At 42.7% G+C, this 18,500-nt stretch overlaps 1 protein-coding gene across 2 annotated transcripts; it reads right to left on the bottom strand.

Moving 5' to 3' along the window:
* Positions 1-3,023: 3,023 nt before the first annotated feature.
* On the bottom strand, positions 3,024-16,845 carry etv5b (ETS variant transcription factor 5b). 2 transcript variants are annotated; one of them, XM_017715208.2, is made up of 12 exons: positions 16,687-16,845; positions 13,171-13,349; positions 12,568-12,655; positions 12,400-12,447; positions 11,252-11,302; positions 9,049-9,172; positions 7,902-8,189; positions 6,823-7,112; positions 6,314-6,376; positions 5,712-5,950; positions 5,487-5,594; positions 3,024-4,685 (listed from the first exon to the last, which is right to left on the bottom strand). In XM_017715208.2, exons 2-12 carry the CDS (start codon positions 13,216-13,218, stop codon positions 4,449-4,451), a joined length of 1,584 nt encoding a protein of 527 aa, XP_017570697.1. In that variant the 5' UTR covers positions 13,219-13,349; positions 16,687-16,845; the 3' UTR covers positions 3,024-4,448. The 2 variants fall into 2 exon arrangements, with proteins under 2 accessions (XP_017570697.1, XP_017570698.1); XM_017715209.2 differs by having other exon boundaries at positions 5,493-5,594.
* Positions 16,846-18,500: the final 1,655 nt, after the last annotated feature.

Below are 18,500 nucleotides of genomic sequence, written 5' to 3'. Positions count from 1 at the left end.
TCACGATGAAGGAGGAACTGTTTTTAAATCGGCTGCTAACGCCGACAACCGTTTATAGGCGGCCCGAAGGTCACATTTCAAATAGCTCCCTACTCCCTACATAGTGCACTACATAGCCCCTAAAACAGCAGTCCCTGCACTCAACCAGTGCCACATATAAGAAGCCATTCGTTGATTCAGACACGTATTTACAGCTGAACACTCGTTGAAAAGGCCAAAATTTATGTTCACACAATCTACTACATAGGGAGTAGGGAGCGATTTGAGACACGGCCGAAATCGCTGTCAGCTGAGTGAAAACTGCGTCGGCCACTTCTCTTTCAAGCGGCCTTTAACTGACTGTGGGAAGTTTGAATCATTTCACGAACCGATTCTTCCGAGCTGTCCGTTTCAACGAATCGAACGTCCGAATAAGCGACGCATTGATTCACGAGCCTCGTTCAGTGAGTTTCGATTCAGTGAGTGAATCTAATGTCCGCCACGTCTTCTCACTAAAAGAAATGCACGACGCACAAATACACAACAGAAAGAGGAAACCACGCCAAGTCCGCAGATTCAGTTCGGTTTGTGATTAGGTTCTACAGATTTGTTTAAAAGAACCGGTTCAAAGGAGCGATTCGTTCACGAGTCGTTCGTCTGCAGTTGCCAGTGTCATTACTCTATGCTTCTTGTACATATTGTTGTATCTAACGCTGCGTGTAGGGCATATACATTACGGTTCATCTAATGGGGTTTCATCGAGCCTGTGACAGAAGAAAAATGGGAAATAAAGGTCGATCGCCAGGTCTGGCCGCTGTATAACGGGGAGAAGGCAGACAGCCGTTTTCACTTTGTGTAATAGAAAGCACAGGTGCAATTACGCTTTTTGGCCACCAAGGGGTGCCGTTTCCCTATAAGCACAACACACAACCCTGCTAGTGCTAATACTACTCTACTATACCAACAGTCGTTGGGGCTCTAGAGAATATGTGTGGCCTAAAAATGAAGGCCTTAACTTTCAGATCATTAAAGACAATTTAAGTGAACTAGGCCAATCCTTGGCACAGTACTCCCTTTAAGACAGATGGAAAAGTAATGCACTTAACAGGTCAGGAGCTCTTGTAAAACGCTGGAAAACTTCTGAACTTTTCCCTTAATGTCACCAGTCAAGTATAGCCTAATAACATGATTTACCCAGGCCAGGCTTGAGGCCACGACGTCCTCAGAAAAGGCTTATGAGAGCGCGCTCATGACAATCTGAGCTCCTGACAGCCCTAATAGATTCTGCAGTTCTACACAGCGGATCAGGGTCATCAGCAGGATTTTGGCTGAGCATTCACTGAGAGACAGAAAGAGAAGGAGGATGGAGGGGGGGGATGAGTGGAGAGCAGAGAATGGGAGTCACTAGGTTAACTTTAGATAAGCCCTCTTACACGCTTTAGACTGGAAGAATCTTCTGGAAGTTCTAAGAAATGAGAGACAACAATGTGATGGAGACACAGTTCCAGTGTTTCTATCAGAGTGTACCTAATAATCTAGCAAAATCAAACAGGTCTGATCACTTTTCTCGGCTTTAAAGAAGAATTCGATTCATTTAAAAAAATATATATATCGCTGGTGTCGGAAACAAAACCTCGCATCTCCATTTTTGTTGATTTTATGAAGGATTGACCGAAAGAAACGGCCAAAAATGACATGGAAAGACGTCTGGTTCCATTGACTTACACTGAAAGTAATGCATGTTTTTTCCTTCTCCTGTAAAGTTGCCATTTTAGAGATACGAGGTTTTGTTCCAACAGCAGCGACGCACCCATTTCAGTGGTTAAAATGAAGCTCAGAGTGGTGTGATGTGAAAGAGTGGTAGTGATAGGAACCAGGCATCCCATCAGGCATCCCAAAGTCTACAGTGCACATTTATTTACTATCAGCCAGTGAACCTACAGGTGTCTTCTGAACTTTCATATGCAATGCTGTAGCGTTTAAGGGGAATGCCACCATTTTTTCAAAATTTCTCAGTGATTCAGTCCTTGAGATGTAAACAAAATCATTCTGAGTGGTTTGGTGTGAAACACGTCAAAATCATTTACTACCCAAAACCACCAGTGTACCTGCATGTGTCCTCTGAGTCTTTAGAAGTAATGTTGATGACTGTAACATAGTCATAAATCTGAAAAAATACAACAAAAATATATTTGAATCCAAAACTTCATCACAAAACTATTGGTGTGTCAGACATCGCACAGCGTATATCTAACCATCTCTTCTAATCACATTCTGTAAAGGGAGCTTTTAGAGGGGGATATCTGGTTCCCATCACCACCACAGTAGATGATTTATGGCAAGTTATGCTAGAACTGAGCATTTCACACCAAACCACCCTGAAAGACTGTTTACGTCTCAACCGTTTAACTATCTAGAATTTTTGAAAAATGGGTGGAGTTTCCCTTTAAGTCTTGTTAATAGTGTTATATAGTGTTAAAGCTTCCCTTGGGCACTATTTTTACATTACTCGCCATACGGCTTCGCAAAAAAGCTATTTTGTGTGATAACTTGTGTGATAAGGCAGTACACGCTTCCGACGTCTGGTTCCCATCACCAGCACCGTGAATAATCCTGAATTGGTGAGTCTAGAATGGCACGTTCCTCATCAAACCGCTCTGAATGACTTCAGGTCTGGTCAGTTTAGGCAGGAATTCTGTAAAATAGGTGGACTTGCCTTTTAACTACAGCTTTGAAGACCTGCATTTCCCTCACTCCCAATGTAGTCTGTGATTATGAAGCTGCACTAAGTTATTAAGTATAATATACACTTGCTTATGTTTATAACGTACTGATACCAAACGATTCTGTTAAAATGATTTTGCTCCTTCGCAGCTGCTTTGAGCGTCGTGTCAATGGCAGCAAGATAATCCGGTTATAACACGTTACACACCATCGCTGGAACAAGCGTGCTGGTCATGTGGCTTCCAGACACTTCAGTAGATTTCATAAAAGAGCATGATCCTTCACACTAGACTCAACGCTGCCAAAGAACAAGGCTTAAGTGAAGCAGAAATGAGTTTATTGTATCCAGAACAGATTAAAAAGCTCAATAGTGGAGGTAGGGACACCCAAGTTACCCGTGAAGCTCGTTACAGGGGGCCATGTCCTTCTCACTGCTGAACAGAGATCGGTTCCCCTTACAGTAAGTCCGACCATTGCGATTAAAAGGCAGACCCACCCTAAAACAAGTTACTGGGTTCTTTGTAACAAAGGCCTTGAGCACAAACCCAACACTGGGCTACTTTTAGACAGCAACTGTAAAAGTTTAGAATTTGTCCGTTTTTCCTGCAGCTTGATCAGATTTATGTGCTCGGACAAGCTTGTGATCGGTTGCTATAGAAAGCCGAATGACTAAAAAGAGCGAAACAGCTCACAAGTTCCAAAATTCAAGCTGCCCGAGGGTCTTCACAGGTCAAAACTTGTTGCTGAAGGTTGCAGGACCGTCACCTGGTTCCGTGCAACTGCAAAGAATGTTGTTCTGTTACAGAGAACCTATGAACTGCTTTGCATGTCAACAAACTCGAGCGCACAATTCTTTTTTTTCCATGCAGAAACTGGAACTGACATGCAAAATCCCGATGTTTACACTTCAGATATATGTTGGTATAAAAGCCCATAGATTCCACTTTGTCACTCACCACTGTATAAAATGAACAGGTATTAATTAGAGTGATGAAATTCTGGTATACAGCTTATACAAAGACACAAAATAAATGCAGACTTTGCAAAAATATACTCATATAATATACATAGATTTTACTCTTTCAATATTCCTGCCCCCTCCCACCCATCTCTGTTCAGAAGGATCATTAAAATCATAATACAAAAGCAGAACCCGCGCACTCTTTCTGGCCAGTGATAAAGCATGTACACTTGCACAGCTGGAATAAAACTGCGAATCGTTCATATTAAGGTGATACTTGTAGACTTCAGCATTCAAAAGCATCAGAGGTGCATCAGTACATTTTGTCATAAAGGATTTCAGAAGGACAGAGCTGAAAGGTAGACGCCAGGCTCTACGCGGAGAAAAACAGCGCACAAAAGCCGCCTTTTAAAATATACACTTATATATATTTATACATACAAAACCGAAGCTTGTCGAAAAATACTGCGGAGTCCCTTTCAGTTATTTTCATCGATTAAAAAACTTGCGAGACGAAATAAGAGGTCCATTACAGGAGAGAATTTGTGGTTTGTGTGTTTTTATGATCATGATACCAGTTCAAATCACAAGAGGAGGTGAGAATCGAGTGTGCAGAAAAGAAAAGGGGAGGGGGGAAAAAAAGCAGGTGATATATTCCCACTGTTTATAACATGATGGATCGGGCCCGAATAGGCATGTATGGGATTTTATGTGTGCGAGTGTTCGTCAGTCCTGCTCAGCGGCTAGGAGGGCGATTAGGAGTCCGAACACATTCAAAAGCAGTTCAGAACGCGTAGCTCTCGGTGAAAGGTAATCCTGCCAAGCACTGATCGCGTCCGTCTCTGAGGTAGGGGGCGCCGCTTGCCTCTTCATAGTGGGACAGTGGGACGGTGTCATCCTCTGGGACCTGCACCCCATCTGGGTCGGCTTTCAGGCTGGGCCTCTGGTTATCGGGGAAGGCCATGGAGAAGAGAGCTTCCGGGTCACAGACGAACTTATACACATAGCGCTCACCTGCCACCTGTGGAAAGAGAAAGAGGCATTAATCCTGGAAAATCTTGAATTGATGGAAAAATATATGGTGAGGCTCTAAATAATGGGATTGGCTACTGTACAGCAGGAGTTAGGAAATGTTAAATTGGACTAAAAATGAAAACCGAGAATATTTTTTTCCCCCCATAACATCAAAAACCCTGAAATTCCTGAATTAAATGCTGGTTAATAATCTAATATTTCATCCTACTAACTGGGGAGGCAGGACAGAACCCTGGAGTAAGATGGAATAAATAAATAAATAAATAAATACATTTTTTAAAAAAGTGTCGGAAGCTGTCGGAACAAAACCTCGTATCTCTAAAATGGGAAGGTGACAGGAAAAGGAAAAAACATACTTTACTTTTAATGCAAGTCAGTGGAACCAGAGATTTTTCCAAGTCATTTCGGGCTGTTCCTTTCGGTCCATTCATCGTGAAATTTACCCGCAATGTAAAGAGCAAAAGACGCTTTCAAATGACCACAAAAACTAAAAAAAGGGCAAAAACGGAGATATAGATTCGGTTTTGCTTCAAAAAATAATTGAAACGGCAGTGATTTACTTTCTAATTCCTGTTTCTATGAAAGTGAATCAGAAGAAAATAAGGTTGTTGACAACATTTAAAAATGGTTTTAAGTTCTTACTTGATTCTGTTGCCGTTTTTGATTATGTTCTGTAAAAAAACAGCTCATTTTTGATGGTTTTTAATCCGTGTACCATTTCTAACCCCAGCTGTACATGATGGGCACTAAAGGAAGCAAAAGTAAGGAAATTGGAACGGGAACGTGCCTTTACCTTCTGCATGATGCCCTTCTCGTAGTAGTAGCGCAGAGATCGGCTCAGCTTGTCGTAGTTCATGGCAGGCCGGTTCTTCTGGATGCCCCAGCGCCGAGCCACCTGGACACACACATGGATTTGGTTAGAGTTTTCCGACATATACGACAGCCACGCTAGCACCCAGTAGAAACCCTGTAACTAAGCAGAAGTGTCCCTTTCCGCAAACAATAAACTGACCTCTTCCGGCTCAATGAGTTTGAACTCGAGGCCACGGCCGGTCCAGGCGATGAAGTGGCTGTTGGACGGGTCGTCCAGCAAGGTGACCAGGAACTGCCAAAGCTGCAGGGACCCACGCCGCTGGTATGGCGGCCCCTCTCGGAACCCCGTCCCTTCCTGCTTGACCTTCCCCTCGGCCCGCTCAGGCACCACACATGCATCATCATAGTACAGGTGAGGCTCTCCGTCATAGATGAACCCTGCACACAGTGGAAACGAGACGGGTCAGCCAAGGACAGCGCTCAGCCATGATTACGACCGGGTCGCATATTAAGAAGGTCTAAAGTGTAAGAGTCCACTTCCTCTCATGATTACGTGCACATTAGTTTAAGAGTAGATACAAAATAATTACAGATTAAAGCAGAATAAGCACACATTTAACTCCGGACCAAAAATATTCGCTCCAATTTACTCCTAATCCGAGAGATATTATGGGATTTTGACTTTCAGTGCTGTTGTGTTTCAGGATGTTTAACAGGTTAAACAGGAAAGCAAGAGCGAAGGCACCTACAAGTGGATTGTGGTCGCAGTTACATTTGATTAATTGATGTATGAATTTTTACCTTCACTGTTGGCCCGATAGAAGCTTGATGTCTTTCCGAAAGATGTCTGGCAGTTCTGTATCTCTGCAAGATAGAGATGAATTCAATTCAGTTTGTTGTTTGCCGCATTCAGTACAATTATCTTCCAGAATTAAAGACAAAAACTGATTAAGTAGAGACTTTCTTTCCATTCAAGCCAGCAATAATGCCAAAGCACAGTGTTCCATCATGCCTGAAACATGCTCTTTTGAAACGCACACAGTATTCACAGCCAAGAGTATTTCAGAGCCAGTAGGAACTAAGAGGATTTGCTGTTACATCACATCTCGCCATCACAGACCAAGTGGAAAAGGGAGAGAGAGAGATAGACAGCGCAAGCGAGCAAGCGAGCGAGAGAGAGCTATAACGCAAATGAAAAGGTTTCACAGAAATACGTGCCTTTGACGTAATTGCAATTGTGCACCATAATCTCACGCCAAGATCACATACTGCATGTAGTGTTTCCGTGGCTCATAGCCAGTCACACTTACCAGAGTCGAAGCCAAAGTCTCTGGGCTCCTGTTTGATGGACATTTGCTGGAACAAAGGGGCCCGAGGGGCTCCCACGTTAGGCCCGCTCTGTTCAGGGTATCGGGGATCCACCATCTCCTGTTTAAACCCTCGCGGAGGAACTGGAACCAGGGGGTCGGACATTTGGCGATGGTAGGGTGGTCGATTGTCCCGTGGGAAGGGGTGCTGGCTCTGTGGAGGGTAGGGTGTCCTGCAGCGGGCATCAGGCTGTGGAAAGGGCAGACATGGCTCTGAAAGCTGCCTGTGGAACCTAAAACGAAAAAGAATAAGAATGAAAGGGTTACTGTTTGGGGTATGAAGTTCTTCCCGATACATTCTTTCTCTTATCTGCTTCACATTTCTTCCATTCTTCTGATCTCAGAGGCACTTACAACCATTATTTTAGACCTATTATTATCATTATTATTTTGGCAGAGTGGAATTCAGTCCCAGTGTGCAAAGTAACTGTGTCCAAAAATATAATAAAATGGTTAAATCACAAAAGCAGAGTTAAGAAAACGAATGGAGGACGTGGAATGGACACCGAGCCCTAGATGATGTATACCATAATAAGGGCAAACAGGACCTCCAACGCTTATTTCCATGAGTTAAACCTTGGGATAAAGATAGCTTTGCTTTCCAGGTCAGTGTAGAATCATTAGGGGGTTAATACCCCGTGGCACAGCATCAGCTGATCACAGCACTGATTACTGACCACGTAGGCACAAGACAGATTAAGACGTGACATCAGCCAACTGACATCAATTAACAGTCGACTTTCATGCTGTAGGACTATATGGACGGCAATATGATAATAATAGAAAATAATAATAGAAATAATAGAAAGGCCATTTCATTAATCACAAAAGTCTTTATTTTCTGTGCTGAGAGTATCTGACCAATCACAGGATATTTTGATGAGTGCTGTGTGGGACATTAGACAAATCAATGCAACTGAAATACGTAGAAACAGAATCACAGTCTGATGATTTGTTTGTAAGGTGCAGCCCTAGCATGCAATGAATGACCTCAAAAGAGCTCTCAGCTTTGATGGGCATACCTGTGATCTGCACTGTAGGAGGCATCTTGGTTACTGACAGGCAGGTGGGGCACTGCAAAAGGTGGGCTTTGGCTGTGAACTGGGGTCTGTGTTCTGTGATGGTTTTGGCTTGGATTGTGGGTGTGGCCAGCCAGTGCTGGCAGTCCCTGTGTCTGAGTATGGATTGGGGGTGTGACTCTCTTCTGCAGGGTGTGTGTCACCGCGTTGTGGGAGGAGTCACAAGGTGAGACAGGGGTGGACGGTGAAGTCAGTGGCTTGTTGAATGCAAATGGCTTCCTGTCATAGGCACTGAAAAGAAAGGGCGGTCAGTTTGGGTCTGTCAGAAACATTTCATGATAACAGTAAACTTAGGGACTTCTTATAGTGGTGGTGATAGGAACCATAGTTGCGATGTCTACAACGCAAATATAGGCAATTAATTTAATTTTCGAAAACCACCCAATAACTTACACATCCTCGGAGTTCTATATGTAATTTTGCTCTGCCAAAAATACATTAAAAAAAAAAAATACATTATCTTAGGCCAATATTTTCAACCCTCTATCTGTGAACTATCATAAAACACACTCTCAGACATAGAGCATGGTATTCATAACCATTTCATGAAATTATTTTCCGTGACCTTGAACTCTTAAGACGCCTGGTTCCTATCACCACCACTGTGAACAATTCTGACTTGATAAGCTTCCCTAGAACAGCTCATTTTACATCAAAGCATTCTGATTGTCTTTACATCATAAACTTCTTGGAATTTCCGTTTAAATAACTAATTTCATTTCAATTTAAATGACTAAATAACAAGCTTGAACTCTCTGTTGAGTTCCCTTATAGCTCAACAGTAGTTTTGGCTGTTGTTTGAAATATCGTAGTCCAGAACGTGGTGTTGTAATGTAAAACTTGGAGACATCAAAACTGCTCTATGGAGATTTCCACCAATACAGAAAAATCAGAAGAACGTAATTAGTGGCCTGGCTGGAGATGCACCTTCCTTGAAGTTTCACCTCCAATCCAAATCTAACTTAACTCATTGAGCTAATCGAGGACTTGAAGACAATAATTAGATCAAGTGTGAGGGATTAGGTTAGAGCTGAACTGTGCAGGCTGGTGAATCTCTAGTAACAGAATTGGTGATCATTAAGACACACACCTGTAGTTGTAAAGGCACTTCTCTCCATATGGGGAGAGTCTCTGCTCCTGTCCACAGGGGGAAAACTCTCTGCTTGGGCTTGTCTCCCTCTTCACTTTAGTTTGAGGAGGGCCATGGAACATCACTGCAGAGGGAAAGACGAAGACAGCAACAAACAAAGCCTTTAGTACAAGTCATTCAGACGTTACCAATCCAGATAACCAAACCAAAGAGGGAATGAGAGCCACCATTCACAGAGGCAGTTTGAATAACCCTTCAAAATAAAGTTCTGGGATGTATGGTTCTTTGATAAAATGGGATAAAAAGGCTCTTCACACCTCCAGATCTCATAACCAAACATGGTCTTTCAACGAGCATCCACTGAGAGGTTCTTTAGGGCAGTGCTTCTCAGGAACCCCCTCCAGACAGTCCACATTTTTGCTCAATCACATAGGTACAAATGTGGACCATCTGTAGGGCCTCGCAAGACCAGTTTGAGAGCCCCTGCTTTTCTATGGTAATGTAGGAACCATTTTCACCACCTTTTACCAAATAAAGTCAATCATAAATCTGCTCCAAGAGTATTTATGCTTTTTGAAAGTCTAGCTGTGAGGCACCTTGTAGACCTGGCTTGTAACTCACTCACATTTAGCAGGCTGAAGATTCTCCACAAGGTGGAGCTATTAGCACTCAAGTAACTCTTGGCACTTCGTGAGAGCAACGCTATGCCCAAATGACTCCATGTGCCCTAGATGTTTGTCTAAATGGCGCAGATTTGATCTCTTCCAAAAAGGTGTCACAAGGTCTCAGGACCTATAGGGCTAAAGGGCTTCTTTTGCCAAGGCATGGTGAAAGAGGGTTCTGTGAGTCCTACAGGCCTCCTGCCAAAGCTGCAGTACCATGCCAGACAAACTCAACCCCCCCTATACAAACATATGCATGTGTTAACGCTGGCAAGACTCATAAAGTCACATTAGCACTATAGAACACGCAACCAAACGTATTCAGATGCCAAAGGGGAGGAAAAAAAGCCTAACAAGGAAAACAGCCAGACCAGTGTTCGCCACATAATGAAGTAAGTGTGTTTGTGTTCGAGTGTGCGAGTGTGTGTGTGTATCCTGGCCCATTAAAATGTCACTATGCTAAAGGCTGCAGTGATTTACAGCACTGCAGTAGTGTGCTGGGCCCTTGCACAACAACCCCCTCAAGCTCACACGCACTGCACAGTTTTTCAATCCAAACATTTGGAGCCCAGAACTTGAGAACAGCTTGGAATGAAAATTGGAAACCCTACTGAGGTCCATTCACCCCCCCCCTCCCCCCTCCCCCCTCCCCACGAAAGACAAGCAAAAAAGACCAAAAAAACTCACACAATGATCTTTTAACCCAACAGTGGCTAAATTATGTTTAACACTTACGTCCTGTTTAATTTAACACATTAAATATTTTAACTTAACCAGGGATTGTATTACAGCAACACGGCAACTCTGAAATCTTGTCTTACGGGTTTAGTCACTGTGATGACTTCAGTTTGGATCGAATACCTAAGTACATAATCTAATAAGAAAAGAGTATTACAGAAGCATCTTAACTAGATCAATTTAATCCAGGACAACCCCAGTGGGGTCTTAATTTGGGTTTTAACCTTTTGTTTCTGCCACTGTACTGAAAAAAATGCATGTAGCAACTGACAAGCAGTATAACTTTAATCACCATGTTACACTGCTGTGTGTTGTTACATAGTCACTGTTTTTCTGATTTTTAAAAATGTATATACTTTTTTTCTTCATTTTTCTACATAATTTGAGCTCAACAGCTGTTCTTACATAGTGTGAGAACGTCGTGATGACCGGATCACCGTTCATGCTCCAAAATCACTTGAAATAAAATGTGTTTTCATTAAAAGTTAAGAATGTTTTTCCAACTCTGCAGCTAAAAATGTCCTGGACACTGCAGACCGCATTCCCTCTTATTATCAGTACGTGTTGATGCTGATGAAAACTGGCCAAAAAAAATATTATTATGATATAACCAAAGTGGCCATTAACATTATCTGGCAATATCAGGGTATCATCAAATCTGTGATAATCCATGAAGACTGAAATTTTCACTCTACAGACTGTCATTAATAATTCATGAAACGCATGCAAATAAGTAACTACTGGCAGCCTTGCAACCAATCCCATTCCCTCCCCGCCTGCACACTCTAGGATCAGATACTCACAGTTATCCGACTGGAAATCTGGAACAAACTGTTCGTCGTCAGGTACCTGGGCTGGAGACAGTGGAAGATAAAGAGTGAGCTCAGTCTGGTTCTGAATGGGCTTTAAACACTATGGGCTTAGACTTCACAGGTGCATACTGAGTATTTCACTATGGCTTCAAAGGTGGCTCAGCCAATTAGATTTTAGAACCAGAACTTAGCACCTATATTCAACATTATGGTGAAAACTATAGTATATACAGTGTATAACACATAAAACATGGGGTTACAATCGTCTTTGTCTGAAGTCACATCAAACAGAATGTGGACTGGGTGCATTTTTATCGATTGCTCATCTATTATTTACAGGCAAACACAAGTAACTTGAAGAAAGCATGAATTACATTTAATTAAACATGTTATGAGTAATGTTTGTTTATTTGAGCTGAATCCGTTTCTATTGTCAGTCGAGAGTTCTGGGCATCGACTGCTGGGAAGCTAAATCAGCCAATTTGCCCACTTCAGGCCTGGACATTAATAGTTGCACACAATGTACAACAAAAAAAAAGACATTTAACCTCTTCACCTCCTCGAGACCACCGGTGGTCCCAAAACCCACTTGGTCATATTCTTCATAACGTTCATACTCCATAAGCTCCATTCAGAAGCTGGGCGTCGTGTGAGGCTGTAGCTCTTCTCTCCAGTCTAATAGACGGTGACGTCATTTTAAACCCTTATAATAAAAGAAGCTGAACTTTGTTTTTCTACTGAAAGTCGACCCGTTTTTCCCCAAATCTGGGCTCTAAACTATAAACAGACGGCGTCTCTTCAGTGATCTGCTCTGGAAACATCACTTTTAGAAAATAACACAAAGAGCGGCGGAGATTTCTGGCTTCAGCAGTAATTTGTGAGCATGTAGTGATGTGTGGAGATCATAAAACGATTTGATTTGAGGGGAGCTTTAAAAATAAATAAAATAGAAATTTAAATGTACTTCATGCAGTTGCTGAATAATTTGCCTTCTGATTCGGTTGTGTAAATACAGATGGACAAACCAAAATATCAAAACAAGAAATGACAACAAAAATGTCAAGAGGTTAAAAAGTAATTAATAGGGAAATTAATAAAAGGCCTAGGAATGTTCTGTCTGCCACCAAGAGGAATTTTACCTTCAGCTATCCATATTTCCTGCAGCTGACTCAGGTCCTGAAAGAGCTCTGGGGAAATATGAGGATTAATTCAGGATTACACATGAGAGTCACATGACGGGGTACGGCTCTGTTTGGATCATATCTTGTGGCTGCAGTAACAGCAGCAAAGGGGCTGCAGTTCTTTACCTTCCGTGTCCTGGGCAAGCTCAGTGTCCACAAACTTCCTCTTCCGCTCACTCAGTGGCCGGCAGGCCGACTCCTCGGCATGACATTTCTATAGATATAGATGACGGTTAGCAATGGCAGCAGTCATATATACTGTATAGACCACTCCTGTCATTTCAAAGCTTCATAACAACATCTTCTATTCTAGCTTTTAGGTGAATATTTCATGATGACCTGACAGTTTTACAGTAAGTGTAAGAACACGCCATCATGAGATTTTGTTAGGACACCGGAAATATCAGAACAAAACCTCGTATCTCCGTTTTTGTCATTTTTCAGTTTTTGACCTAATTCAAAAGAAGCTATTGCCATTTACATTGTGTGTAAATTTCATGATGAATGGACCAAAATAAACAGCTTAAAATGATTTGGAAAAAAGTCTGGTTCCATTGACTTACATTAAAAGTGAGGAGGTTTTTTCCTTCTCCTGTAAAGTTACCATTTTGGAGATTTTGTTCCGACCGCATCGAAATACTAATGATGCATTTCACCAGCACTAAGAATATCAATTATAAACTATATTGGCTACTAATACTGTAAATGTAAGCAAAGGTGGGCACTTACTCTGGGTGGCACCATGAAAGGGACCTGCTGGTCATAAAAGCCGTCCATGCTGCGGGTTCTGCAGCGTGGCTGGAGGCCTGGACCAGGTCGGAGAAGGAGGGAAGGAGAGAGAGAGAAACAGGGATTGGGGGGGTGGGTATCTCCCTTCGCGAGTGAGATCTCCTCTCGCCTGCCGGGTCCTGGTGAAGGAAGAGCCGAGAAAAGTGGCACTTAGAGAGAGCTGAGTACTCGGCCAGAGACCTGGGCAGCTGTCAGCGAACGTCCCTAAAACTGACAGGACGAGACCAACTGTCCCTTTGATGTGTGGCACCTTCAACCAGCTCGTTTGTTTGTGGAGCACCAACTCTTTTCCCCTTCCGACGGAGAACGCTGCTTAAGAACAGCGACACACTCACTCGCACGCACACACACGCCACACCATTTAAGCCTCACGGTACAGATGGGGGCCTTACATAACCACACATAGCCATCTGTTGCCCAAGGGAGAGAGAGCCACTCTCGCTAAGCCTAACCAGAAAAAAAGGAGAAAAATAGGAAAATACAAACAGGGTTGAGATGGAATATAAGAAGTATTCTGAATGCGGGAATTAAGCATCTGTATCCAGTGTATTATTTCGCTATTAACTGTTTTAAAGTGTGTAGAAAATGGGTGGATCCACTTTAGAGAGGAGCTCAACAGGCCCTCTGAAGGTCCTGCTAAAGCATGAGTGGACTGATAAATCTGTTTAATGAGCCTGAGTCTGGCAATGAAAGCAAAACATTAAAATAAATGAGAAAAAATAAAAAAATAAGGATGCAAAAAGTTGGTAGTTCTGTAACTTCTATAAGTTTTAGGGATGCATGATGTGAATGATATGCTTCTGGCAAATCTGTGTTGCAATTCATAGTGTATAGCAGGAGCCTGTACTTCAATGTGACTGCTACTCCTATAACTACACACTGTAGCATAATCATGTATAACTCATGCTAAACAGGCAGTTGCCTCTCACTTTTCAGCATAGTACCTTGTTTGGTTCATGTTATTTATACACACACCTGATTTTTTTAATTTAATCATTTTAAATTTGGCCCATTAAAGAGCAAACAATAGTATTTATAGTTGCTATAATGCCATTTATAGTTATTTGAAGTTTCTAAACTACTACAGAAAATTTACTGTACTGGAAATATTTTGCACATGCCCATAAAACGCCTTGCCCCACAGCAAACAAACCATAACTGATAATTCTGCATTAAAACACACAGAAATGTGTTAATTTTCATTTGAAAAACAACCAAAAGTAATGAAGTAATTTGCTCAGGGGTGCCCAAACTTATGCACACAGTTCCATACTGTGTGTTTGGCTATTAGAATGTACTAACCCACACCGTGTGAGATGCAGGCTAAAAAGGATAATAATAATAATAATAACAATAATAATAACAATAACAATAATAATAATAATAATAATAATAATAATAAAGTCCATTGGTCAATTTGGCTGTAAAGAAATTAGAATCAGAGCACCGGCCATAAAATGAATGACCGTTGCATCCCTAATGAACTTCATGAAACATTAACAGAGGAATTACATCAATCTGCCAGCCAGTAACAGCGAGGTACAGCGTGGAATAAGTAAAAACAGAAGTTTTCCCGTGTGACCTACGAAGATGTAGGGGTGGCCGATATCACGGCAAAAATATTATATCACAATATTTTTTAATCACAATACACAGTGTGCGTCATGATATTAGGTCTTTGTGAGATTTTGGAAAAAATAGAGTATCTAGTGTAACATTATTATTAATATTTTACAGGTGTTTTTATTCAGTGTTTTATGCACGTGTTTTTGTACTGAAACACGTCGTCACCCATATCGACGATATGCTCAGAAAAGCATATTGTGACAAAAATATCACGATGATGAGAAAATATCGACATATCGCGCAGCCCTACATCCAAGCACGTAACTGATTACACGCGTTCAGCCTTCGGTGCTTTTCCTAAGTGAGCTGTGTCCACTGGGTTTGATCTTAGGTAAGGTTTTGTGGTGGGCTGGGGGGGGGCAGGGGTAGGCTGTGGTGGGCTGGGGGGGGGCAGTGGTGGGCTGGGGGGGGGCAGGGGTGGGCTGGGGGAGAGATCAACACACCAAGACAGAACAAAGTCCACCATGTTGGGGGGGAAAGGGAACCTAAATGTTGGTGCGTTGGTCACAAACACGTGTCTGTTCTCCCTGACGCACGTAGCGTTACCGCTGCTGGTACCGAGCCAAGAGGACCCAGCGGGTCTTGGCGAGCAGCGCGACAAAATAGGACGTAGTTAAACATTCATGTTCATCTTATTGCTTCCTGTAGTTTATCACGGCTTCCCAACGGGGACGTTAAGGTTCACGCACAAGCTGCACAATCAGGTTTTTTCCCGTCATAAAACTAAAGTCTCCGGCCAGATTATAAACACGCAGAAACCTTTAAAGGGCAACGCCACCAATTTTTTAAAATTTCCGCGGAGCGGTCTGGGGCGAAGTGCTCCGTTCTAGAGTCACTAGGCGAGTCAGAACTCTTCATAGCGGTGCCGATAGGAACCAGACGTCCACCTCTGAAAGTCCCTCACAGAAAGCCAAACAGTTACGTGAAGTGGTTGGACATGTGCTGCCGCCTGTCTGACGCGCTGTTTTTATGATGGGTTTGTGAAAAAGTTTTGGCTTAGATGCATTTTAACCCATGTTTAACACACTCAAGGCGGAGGGATAGACGCACAGCTTCGTGGGCTAAAGTAGTTCCCCAAAAAAAAAAAAAAAAATTACTTTTTATTTTCGGATTTATGGCCATTTTAACCACCATCCACGTTACACGATGGGTTTTGGACGGTGAATAAAATGGCCACGTTTGGGTTGTAGACATACCTCTGATTTCAAACCAGCCTGTAAGTTTCTCTGCAGAACCGAGTTATTCAGAAATTTTGAAAAAACGGTGGAGTTTCCCTTCAAACCGCCTCATAAAGATATACTACAAAGTCACAGGTAAGGGTTAACGCCATAAGGCGCTTTGGGTTCAAGAAGTTCAACCCCTCTCCCCGGTCTCCCCCTCTCCTCTCCTCCCCCCCTCTTCTCTCCTCCTCTCTCGGCCTCTTGTTTTTCTCAATGAAGTGAAATTTGATCCCTCACGGGAAAAAAAACAACCCTCAAACGCGCCATTCATAAATCCCACCACACTTGCAGCACAAACCTAAGCGACCCCCCCTCTCCCCCATGAGGTTTCACTTAAGACCATATGCCCTCTGAGAAACGCACACGACACGTTTTCGCGTTAGAAACTAACAAACCAGCGTGAGAAAAACAGGAAAATGGTGGCTCTAATAAGCACCAAGAAAATGGCGTGCGCTCCGCGGAGCCCGGAGCATAAACAAAACCTCGAGCTGCGAGTGACTTGAACTTCGCGAAGGAGGAAAAAACAAAAGAAATGCAAGAAAACTACTTATTGCAAAAAAAAAAAAAAAAGCTGTGCCTAAACACCACAGACGCGTGCAAAGATACTCACGGCTCAGGGCTTTAATCCTCCGGACTAAGAAGAAGCTCCAGCGATGTGATTAAATCCCAAAGCAAACACGGGGCGCTTCCCTGCACGGCTCGGCTCGGCTGGGCTCGGCTCTGCTCGGCGCGGCGCGGCGCTCTCCGTATCGACTCAGCCAGACTGAAGATTTTCTCAATGGACTCGCCTGCTTTTCCGAGGGCGAGCGCTCGACGCTGGCGAGCGCGCTCATTGGCTGACTCTTCGCGTCACTCACTCCAGCGTCCAATGGGAGGCCGCGCAGGGCTCCGGTATGTGTTAGGCCGTCGGCAGCCAATCGCAGCCAGGCGCTGTGCTGTTTTTATGAATGGCTGGGTTTCATTCAACAACCAGATGTTTCTCCGCTCTGCGCGCTGTTTTAAAGGGACAGACACACCGAAACATTAGAAAACACGCCGCTTCATACCGATCGATAGACCAGGAGTGGAATTTAACCCAGGGTTGTTTAATGTGTCACCATGAATGGGTTCTTTAGGTGCTTCTGTTTTAATAGCACGACACTACGAACTTTACACACGCCTGAAATCTGAGTCAAGAGCTGTTGAGTAGTGTTGAGGTGCTTGGTTCTTTAAGGGTTCTTAGGGTTAGTGAAGACAGGGTATGTAGGATCATTTCGCGCTTAAATGGTTCTTTGCATGGTGGAGTTTGTTCTTCAGGTTGATGGAGAGTGTGTTGTATTTGGTTCTATACAGAACCTTTTTGGAAAGCATTAAAGGTTCTTCTAGTATTACAAGGCTCACATTTTTGGTGCTACACAGAACTTTATACAACAAACACACTATCAATCTGAAGGACCAATAAGGGTTCTTCTGTTGTTACAAGCTTGACATCGTAGTAACAGGACAACCCTTTTTGGTTCTATGTAGAACCATGTACAACACACTCTCAGTTAATCTGAAGAACCGAAAAAAAAGGTTCTTCTGTTGTTATAAGCTTAAAATTTTAAAAATAACAGAACTCTTTTTCGCTGCTATATAGAACCATGTACAACACACTGTCCATCAATCTAAAGAACCAAAACGGGTTTTTCTACTGTTAAAAGGTTCACATCATAACAACAGCAGAACCTTTTTTGGTGCTATATAGAACCATGTACAACACACTGTCCATCAATCTAAAGCATGAAATGGTTTTATATAGAACTCATCTAAATAGAACCATTGCCTTCACCAAAGAACCCTTGGAGAACCATCTTTTTAAGTTTGTACGTCCACTGTTTTTTTTCTGTCTTGGACTCGAGTGTTTGTACTGGAACTCGTCCTGGTTTCGGCCATTGGTCTTCCCAAGTTTGCTCTCTGGTCCTGCAACCACTTAAAATGACTCATTCAAGCGGCTCCCAAACTGATCGCTGCATCTGTTTGTGTTTTATTCAGCCAGTCGTTCTGGAAAACACTCACATTCGTGTTTGTAAGTAGAAGAGAACATATTTTTATGTAAACTCAATTAAAATGTAAATAAATACACAACTATGTCAGCCATCAATGATGTAATTACATCATTTCATTTAACCCTTGTGTGGTGTTCAGGTCTGTGGGACCCATTTTCAGTGTTTACCAAAAAATGAAATAACATAATTTATTATTATTTCACTGCCCACATATTTATATTGCATGTGGTGTTGGGCTGAACTCGTGGGAAGTAAAAGTGTGGAGGTGCTGTGTCCTTCACTCTGTGCTCTGTTCTCTGTTAGTGTGTGTGTTTGTATATCTGTGTGTGTTTGTGTGTGCGTGAAGTTGGACAACATGAAGAGGCTGCTGACTGGCTACAGCTGCTAAAGGAGAACC

The sequence above is a fragment of the Pygocentrus nattereri genome, chromosome 30 (genome assembly GCF_015220715.1).
Source record: "Pygocentrus nattereri isolate fPygNat1 chromosome 30, fPygNat1.pri, whole genome shotgun sequence".
In the NCBI taxonomy this organism is placed as follows: Eukaryota; Metazoa; Chordata; class Actinopteri; order Characiformes; family Serrasalmidae; genus Pygocentrus; species Pygocentrus nattereri.
Note: the sequence above shows the minus strand (reverse complement) of the source record. Positions and strands in the feature narration are given on the sequence as shown.